At 40.1% G+C, this 9,242-nt stretch overlaps 1 protein-coding gene across 1 annotated transcript in view; it reads right to left on the bottom strand.

The window, feature by feature from the left end:
• Nucleotides 1-5,814: 5,814 nt before the first annotated feature.
• The window catches only part of zbtb16a (zinc finger and BTB domain containing 16a), a 95,239-nt gene continuing 91,811 nt past the window's right edge, over nt 5,815-9,242 (bottom strand). The window contains exon 7 of the mRNA XM_028983496.1: nt 5,815-7,138. Within this exon, the coding sequence (XP_028839329.1) occupies nt 6,909-7,138 (230 nt within the window). The 3' untranslated portion in view covers nt 5,815-6,908. The remainder of the gene's footprint in view (nt 7,139-9,242) is intronic.

Genomic DNA, 9,242 nt, shown 5'->3' with positions numbered 1-9,242 from the left:
TCCATTAGATCATATCTGGGTCAAAGAGCACCCAAAGATGGGACCCCCTGGCTCCCACACAAAGCCTATTCAGTGGTAAAGCCCTTTCACTCTAGGCCTGTTTCACAGCAGCGGGAGGATCACATGATCCTTGCCAAGACCCCGGGAGCCCAGATTGCCATCTATGCCATCTCCTTAATGACAATAATTATCAGAAAAGAGAGGAAAGAAAAAGGAGAGGACACCACGATGTGGTTTATAAGGTGATACAAACAGTGTCTGGATTTTTTTTTTCTTCTCTTCTCTCTCTCTCTCCTGGTTTCCTTAGGGAGCACACGCGCCTCCATTCAGATGAGAGCAGAAAGTTTGTGGTATAGGAATCACTTCAGTCAGAGGGAAGATGAAAGTAGGACTCAGACACTGAGGGGAGAAGCACACCAGCCCATGCAGCAGGGGGGCAGCTGGAGAGACCGCTGTGAATCTGGAATCAGCAGAAGACTTCCTGATTATGGGATATATATATATATGTGTGTGTGTGTGTGTGTGTATATATATGTATGTACATAAAGTGAATTTTAAAGCGGGCGACTGGCATGAGAGAGTAACAGAGTTACTCTTTTATTTTAGAAAAAAATGATGAGTAGATTTGTGTCTAAGGTGAATATAGGTTGTCAAATTAGTGGCACTGCTGTTATGCTCATGCTCAAATGCAGTATTGTTATTTTTCGTAATATGCCCACTTGCTGTGTGTTTGCAGTATTATCCATGGATCAGTCAGTAATAAATAATATCAATATCAGGAACAAAACAGCCTCCTGTGTAATGTAATTTTGCTGGAACCTCTGTAGCAAATACAGTATTTTCAGAGGTGTTACTCATCATAATGACACGTCAACAAGACGAAATGAAAGTTACATCTGCAAAGTTCATGAACTTGGTGATTTTTGGAATGTACACTACAATTATAACAGTGTATACTGCTAATGGTGTGTACATTAATATTTGCACTGTAGTGATTACGTATACAGTGGTATTGCACACCTTGGTAATTAAACATACTATACATATTGGTTATGTTGTACGCATGATACTTTATGCTCAGACGTAGGTCTATGTAGGAGCCTATACCATTTGTATAAAATTTTTAAAAAATTGAGGCAGACAACCCACTTTTATTTAAAGGCATTTGATTGACATTGTTCATACTTGCATGAGCCTCTGCCAGCTTCATCAAGCTTTTAACCATCCCTTACTTATCAGTTCATTTTATTCTGTATGGAGAGGCAGACATTTCTCTGTCCTGATGTCGTCTCTGGCTACGGCATAAAGACGGGTGGTAAAAAGTAATGTAACATATGCATGAAAGATTTAATTTTTGTTTGCTTTGTGTTTTCATATCCTGGTTGCCATGACCCATAAACATATAACTCATGGCCTGGGGCATCGCAACCATAATGCACTTCACACAAGAAGCGGCCCTACGCTGAGACTATTGGGGAAAAACAGAGCGTCTCAGAGCAGCTCAGGTTGGTATGCCGGTCCCATCTCTCTCTCCCACCGCAAAAGCACAGCCGTTTTTTTGTTTCACTTCGCTTTCCCTCTAAATGTTAATCAGAGCGGTCACAGCCATGGTGCGGGCCCTGCATCGCTAATGACACATTTTACAGCCCCTGAAATGAGCGGGGAAGCAGGGAGCGGCAGGTTACAGTGGCAAGCTGGGCTTTCAGCTCCCTGTACAGCAAATACAGATACACCCCATAGAAAAAAAAAAAAAACATTCACAAGGTCCTGAACCATTAGTCAATTTCCTTTAATAAATCATACATTTCTGGTTTTCACCCCTCTGTCGAATATCTCCTGCTCCTTTCACAAATCAGAGTAAATGTGAAAAATGCATGAAATTGAGCCCAAAGTGCCTTTGCAGCACAAGCATATTATTATGAATGAGCATGAGCTGATCTGGAGATGTGGTCGCAAATTAAAAATCAAAGCTTTTTTTGGTGAAAAATATATGCAGTTTCTCTCTCTGGTGTGGATGTCAATGTTGTCAAATGCAGCCCACTGATTGGAAAAGCATTACTTATTTATTAAGTGCTTCACTAAACTTCACCAATAAACACTGGGTGCACGAAAAAGTGGCAGACTTTAACACATGCAATAAAATGCTGGTCTCCTGCAATCCGGTGGCTGTTTGTATTTTAGAGCCCTCAAACCCAGTCATTCAACAAAGGGTACCTTCCAGGAACCTTTATGGTGAGGAAGAGAGAGCGGCAGCCTTTTAATGTTGAAAAGCGTGGTGAGTCCTCAGCTCCACCACCTCTCCTTCCACACTCTTCATGGTTGTTAGCTTTGCTTACCGGCTGCCTTTGAAGGAAAAAGCTGCTGGTTCTCTGGAATGGAAAGCAGCATAAAAAAAAGCAAAGCAGAAAAACACAGACACACACACACACATTATGATGAAATTTATGTTACGACTAATTTATTTATTTGTTTTTAATATTAAACCACCATTTTTATCCTTTAGTGGGATAAAGAGAGATGAGTCAGACACACTCAAGTCCATTTTTTATTTTTTTTTTCTAACTGCAGATTTAAATGTATACAACTGAACAATATTTTGAGAGACTCATAAATAAAAATACAAATAAATGATCACTACAAAACAATCTACTGTTAGTAGGATGTAAAAAATATTATCTTTTCACTATTGAAGGCACAAAATTTACTTAGTGACAACATTGAGAAGAAAACCTGCAGCATAAAATCTTTTATTTCTTTATTTTTTTCCACACTCCATCAGAGAACACTGAAATGTTACAAAGAGATGCGTCTGATCCTACACTTGGGGGAAAAACAAAACAAAAAAAAAAAAAAAAAACTGAAAACATATGCTGATGTCTGTAGCACAAATTGCCATAAAGTGGTGCTACAAAAACAGCACGTTGCCAGAAAAGACAAAGGACCTTTGCAAAGCTCTAATGCAAATGAACAATTTAAACAAAAAAAAAAAATTGGGCACCTTCTAAGATTAGGCTAAGATTAGGTGCTGAGGTAGACGTAACTATAACATTTCAAATAATAATAAAAACACTATATTCTTAGTACAGAGCAACTGGACTGGCACTTGTGCTGTCACAATGAGAAAAAAAAAAAACAGAAAAGCTGAAGAATATGAGGAAGAAAAAAAACGAAGGGATGAAAAGAGAGCGGGAGAGACGGTGGAGGAGAGGGTAAAAGCGGACAAAAATGCTTTGTTACATAAAAAGCTTCGTTATGCTTGGTCCGACAGGGCAGTTGGTCCTCAGTGCTAATATAATATCATATATATAAAAAAAGACAATGTCTTGGTGCTTTGTTACTGAAACAGTTTAGTCTAGACTTCAAATGGCACATGCATGGCAACACGGCATGAAATGGCTACTTTTCTAAACATCACACTGAACCACAGTGAGCCAGCTCCAGGGATGCCATGAACACACACTTTATTTTATTTTATTTTTTTTACACCCCTTCCTTTTAATAGATCCGGAACATTTTGACGAATAAAGTGTGTCCTTGTGGGTAGCCAGTCCATATTAACAACCTTCCAAAAGACCAAGGTTGTGAGAATGTTGCAAAATCTTATCAGCAAGCCTGTTGCTGATGGGAAATCATTAGCAATGTAAAGTACCAGACCTAGTGACACTCGACGGTCCTTCAAAACCCAACATTCACTGAAGGAAATGCAATGGTTTTTCTTTCTTTTTAATAATAAGGAATGTTGATCATCTTTTTAAACAAAAGTACTTTTACATTTTCTTTTAAACAGAAGCACTTTCCATCTCAGTAGCATTTAAGAAATAAAAAAAAAAAAAAGAAAGTCTTTTTGCTCTTTTCCTGAAAAAAGGTGGTGCTGTGGCAGATGGAAAAAAGGAAGAATTTTTTTTGTAGTTTTACAGCAGCGGTTCAACGCTACACTACTGTCACAAAAAAGGTTGCACCTTGCTCATCATGACATCTCTGGAGCACTTGAGACACCATTAATTTTTTTCTTCTGAAAATACAGAAACTAAGCAGATACAGATGGACATTTTTGTTGAACAATTTCATTTAGGCACAAAGATTTACAGAAACATCAGAGTAACATTGAGGGAAGAACTATATCAATGCCAACCTTTTTTTTTTTCTTTCCCAATAATATCAGCGATGAGTGGCATTTTTCTCTCAATTACATCATATTAGTGCATTTGTCACTAATGTTGTCACAAACATACATTCACATGGAAAAATAAAAAATATTTATCACTCGCACTCATTTTCCATCATGGACAGTAAAGTAGAAAATATTTAGAGAGTGTTGATACCAGAATGTGACTATGTCGTCTCTCACAGGTGACCTTTAATGTAACGTCACTCGGCCAGACGCCTGTCTGTTTCCTCACAGAAAGACAACAAAACACACACACACACACACACACACACACAAAAAAAAAAAAAAAAAGACCCTTCTGTCTCTCACAGTTACTCACGTATGATTTACGTCTCACAAGGGGGCTACCGCTGCCCCCCAACTCACAGTGTTTTTCAGGAATACAATGGCAAGACACAAGATATGCACTCATCTACCAGTGTGCCTCCCATCCCTTCTTATTAGTCACTTCAAGTAAATATTCATAAACGGCGAAAAAATGTTGGCAACACGATTGATTGAAAATATTGAATATCTTGTTCTTGGCATTATGGAAACAAAAAATTTCTTTATATTGTGTTTTTTTTTTTTTCTTCCCCTGCTACTCCTCTATGACTTTGTGGCTGATTTAGTCCTTCACCTACAATGTGTGACATCCAGAAAGCAACACTTAACCACAACATGTTCACACACACACACACACACACACACACACACATACATACACACACATCCAACGTTACCAAAGAGGAGCAAGGCAAACGATTCAAAAACCAGAGAGAACAAAACAAAGCCAAATAAATGTCATATAAAAAAAAATATAAATTTTTGCCCTGCTGAATCCTCGACGAATGGAAAAAGGACCGACACTGAATACAAAAATATCACAATTTTATATATCAAATCGCCACTTTTGGCTCTTGCTCCAAAGATCATGGCCATCAAGAAAACTCAGCCAGTGTGTGTGGGTTTTTTTTTCTTCTTTTTGTTGTTAATCTTTTCGATTACCATTTACGGTCCCAATTGTCCAAAGCACCACACATTTCTGCATTTCTGACCTGCTCTTGATGGTTCATGGTCTGTGAACCATATTTTTTTCCTTTTAAATCTTCACATTACAAAACTACAACTCTATTCACATATTTTCAAGTTTAATGCTTGTTTAAACTTTGAACGTACTACACTGTCTTCTACACTGTGTATCCCTCCAAAACCATCTCTTACCCCAACTTAAGGCTTCAAAATGTTTACTCCACTCATATAGGGTCAGGGCTCAGGGATCATTGAGAACAGAAAAAAGATTTTTCTCCTAAGAATCAAAATTTTACCCTTTATATAACGTTGCTCACCATAATGAACAAGAAAAAAACAAAAGTAAGAAAAAGCATGAGATGACATTGCAATAATGCAAAAAAAAAAAAAAAAAAAAAAAAATGCAAACACACCCCACGCAAAATGTGCTTTTGCAAATGAGAGGGAAAAAAAAGCTGAAACAACAACAAAAGAAAAAAAAACAAAACTTAGAGGTAGCTTACAACAATGACCAAACCCACCAGTTCTTCAACAAAGCAGGGTTAATAAAAATACCAAATTTGGTAACAATCATGCAAATGAAAACGGAAAAAAAAAAAAAAAAAAAAAAAAAGTAAAAATAATAAAATCCTCTATTCACTGTGGCACTTAATCTCTGAGCGCACAACACTGTTTACACCTCCCCCGCACAGCATTGAACCCGCACGCGCACAATAATGTACGAAACCCAGAACAACAAAGAAAATTAAAACCACAAGCACATGAGGTCACAAAAAACAAAAACTAACAAAAAACGAGGTAATTCAAGTACAATGTGCTGAGATCAAACAAGGAACATCAACAGGAACAGGAAACATAGACAAATCAAAGGGGAAAAAAAGAAAGAAAGAAAGTCGATCCGTTCTTTCATCGACAAGGCAAAGCTTGGCGATAGCGTTGCAACTCCTTTCCAGGGGAGGAGAAAGAAAGTCGGTCGGATATGTGGGTACGTCACAGTGTCCTGCTGGTGTCCAGGCCACACGCAGCAGCTCAAGTCATTTTGGTCTGCGCTGCAGTGGCGCGACGGGTTTCTCTCTTCACCAGCGCGTGTGGGGGACGTGTGGAGCGAGTGCTGAATGCACTCCTCACTGTAGTTGAATATTCTGTGGGAAGCTGACTTGATGTAAGTGTAACGTGAAGATAAACGGGGCTGTTTGGCTGGCGCTCCTCCAGCTCCAGGACACTAAGTGCTCTGTGCAGGACATGCCTGCCATTTGGATTACACATCAGCTCCACGAAGTGAAGAAGGGGGAACCCAGCACACCACAGCAGTCCGCAGCTGGAGGGTGCCACTCCCAGGACCGGACGGACGCCCAGCATGGCCAGGGCAACGTCCCAGAGAAAGAAATGATTATAGGCTGTTACTGAGTAGGCGTTAAGTGTGTGTGTTCTCGTCTGATCACCGTAATGTGTTTTGTTGAACTGCGCAAGTGTGGAACATAATGCTGGATGTAACAATGAGTTAAAAATAGAAACTGAAACTGAAAGGGGTCTTCTTCTCGCCACCCGTACTTTGCCTTAACCTCCGTTCCTTTCTTCCTTTCCCTATCATTATGCTTTACGGTGTTTCCATACCTCTCTGTTAAATTATTATTATTATTTATTCTTTTATTCCACCCCCCATTTCCTTTTCTGTCGATTCCTTGCCATCTTCCCGTTTCCCGGCGCCCCTTCTCCCGGACCCACGCCCTCAGACGTAGCACAGGTACAGGTAGGTCTTCTCTATCCTCCAGTCCGGGGGGATGTCCTCGGGCTTGTGGCCTTTCATGTGCTTCTGCATGGCGGACAGGCTGGGGCAGTACTCCAGGCAGATGGTGCACTGGTAGGGCGAGGCGCCGTTGTGGGTGCGCAGGTGTTTAATCATGGCCGAGTAGTCCCGCGAGCGCTGGTGGCACAGCTTGCACTCGAATGGCTTCTCACCTGCGGGCGACAGGAGCGGCGGTTCCCCCGAGGTGGGGGTGGGGGACCGCGGTGAGTGAGGACGGCATGTTGTGCACCAGAAGCCCACCCTACACCATCATTACAGGTAATTCATTTCCTTTAACACACTCAAAAAGGCTAAAGGCACAAGCTGGGTCGAGGGTGTCACCCGTGCAGCATTCCCTAAAATTTGTCACCTTAATTCTCTGAACTGACAGGTTAAAATCCCTTAATTTAGGAGGGGAGAATATGTGCAAGCTCACCACAAGGCGATGCCTGGTTTAAATAAGGCCTCCCCGTGCAGAGTATCTTCTGGATATAATAAATAAATAAATAAATAAATTTGATTGGTGGCGATGTCAGTGACAGCATTGACTGTCAATCATGTTCACTCACCCTCCTGCTACTCTATATAAATCATTCCTACTGACTCACGCGAAAAGGAAGTCACACTGTTCTGACAATTTGCCTAAAAATAAACATTGCATGGCCCAACCACCAAATCAAATCTGACCTAAGATCAGTTTTACATTTCTTCAACAAGTTTTTGAATAATCTAAATGAGACGCACTTAAACTATGTATGAAAAAAATTATTTAAAACAGGCCCCATCATGGCCAATCTCCTTCATCGGGAGAGTGAAGACCATAGACCTCCTAACAAAGCAAATGAGGTCAGCAGAACACTTCTTTTCAGAGGGAACTTGGCAATAGCAGGTTCTCTCAGCTTCGCTCTATAGCCTCTGTGCTAAATGAGAAGCAGTAGGGCCGACAAGGGGGGTTTAACCAAACCATCGCTAACATCTCACAGAACAGGCCAATCATGTCACTGGAGACATTGGGCTTTTAGACCCTGTAGGATCGTGGACTTCTACTAACTGTGCTCTTTCACAGCATGAAGTGTGAGAACGTCAGGTTCTTTTCACTTTTCAGACCAAATGTTCTAGTTATGTACAAACTTAACCCAAAAAGATCAACAGTGCTCACTGTTAATTTGTCCAGTGCAATCAGGAATTAAAATAGTTCAAAAGTATGAGAATGAAAACTGAGAATTACATTTTGATGAACATAAAAGTTTTCAGTTCAGATTTCACTTGTCAAATACTTTAAAAGATTTCCCTTTGGGATCAATCTATCAGATAAATAACGTTACCCAGATAAATAACCTAGCATTCATAGGTTACTACTACAAAATAGTCAGACTGATTTTATATTTAATATAAGCTGTTCTTATATTATTACAGACACACTGTGAGAAATACCCTACGCAGGCACCTAGAAAGATGGGATATAGAAATTACCTAGAGAAAAACGGCACCTTATTGGCCATATCTGAAATGCTGAGCGAGACGGGGCTCGTGCTACAGTGCAGAGATTATGTTTTGTGATTAACTGATATTGTATGTGGTTCTAACTGGTTATTAATTAGCTGAGTTGATTTAGAACACTGGAACAAAAATTACCTTTCCGGTAATTTTAGTTTTGATGCAGAAGAAAGCAGTAAATTTAATACCAACGGAGGAGGAAATGAGTGATAGATCATCTCGGAAGATGATAAGACTAGAGGGTTGTTGTATTTTTACGCTGGCCTAATGAAAAAGAAGCAATTGGTTCCTGTTTTGAGTTGCTATTTTTTAAAAGTGCAGTGGAAACAAGAAGCCAGGACAGAAACCTTCACAGCTAATGAAGGAATTCAGGAATTATGTTTATGCCGGGGTTTAATTATTTATCTGACTTTATAATGTGGGCCGAGTAACACACAGGGCCACAGTCTACTGAATTAAAGCAGACAGTGGCAAATTAGACATTCAAATAATGACCTTTACAAATGTCACGAGGAACACTGATGGACAAATACACATTGCGGAGAAAAACAAGGCCCCGTGCTGAGATGTCTTTTGTTTTTTATTTTTCTCGACCTGTTCTTGCATATATAAAGACTGGACCTTGCGCTCACCAATGGAACTGACCTTGACCTTAGCCCGGTCAGGGTCTGGTCGGGTTTACCACACTGTAAACAGCGTGGCCTTGGGTAACCGGACAATAATGAATTGCAAATGGAGCTGCGGTATCAATCGGCCATCCAACCTGTTCTTGCATATATA

The sequence above is a fragment of the Denticeps clupeoides genome, chromosome 6 (assembly GCF_900700375.1).
Source record: "Denticeps clupeoides chromosome 6, fDenClu1.1, whole genome shotgun sequence".
Lineage (NCBI taxonomy): Eukaryota > Metazoa > Chordata > Actinopteri > Clupeiformes > Denticipitidae > Denticeps > Denticeps clupeoides.
The sequence above is the reverse complement of the archived record's forward strand: the minus strand, read 5'-3'. Positions and strand labels throughout refer to the sequence as shown.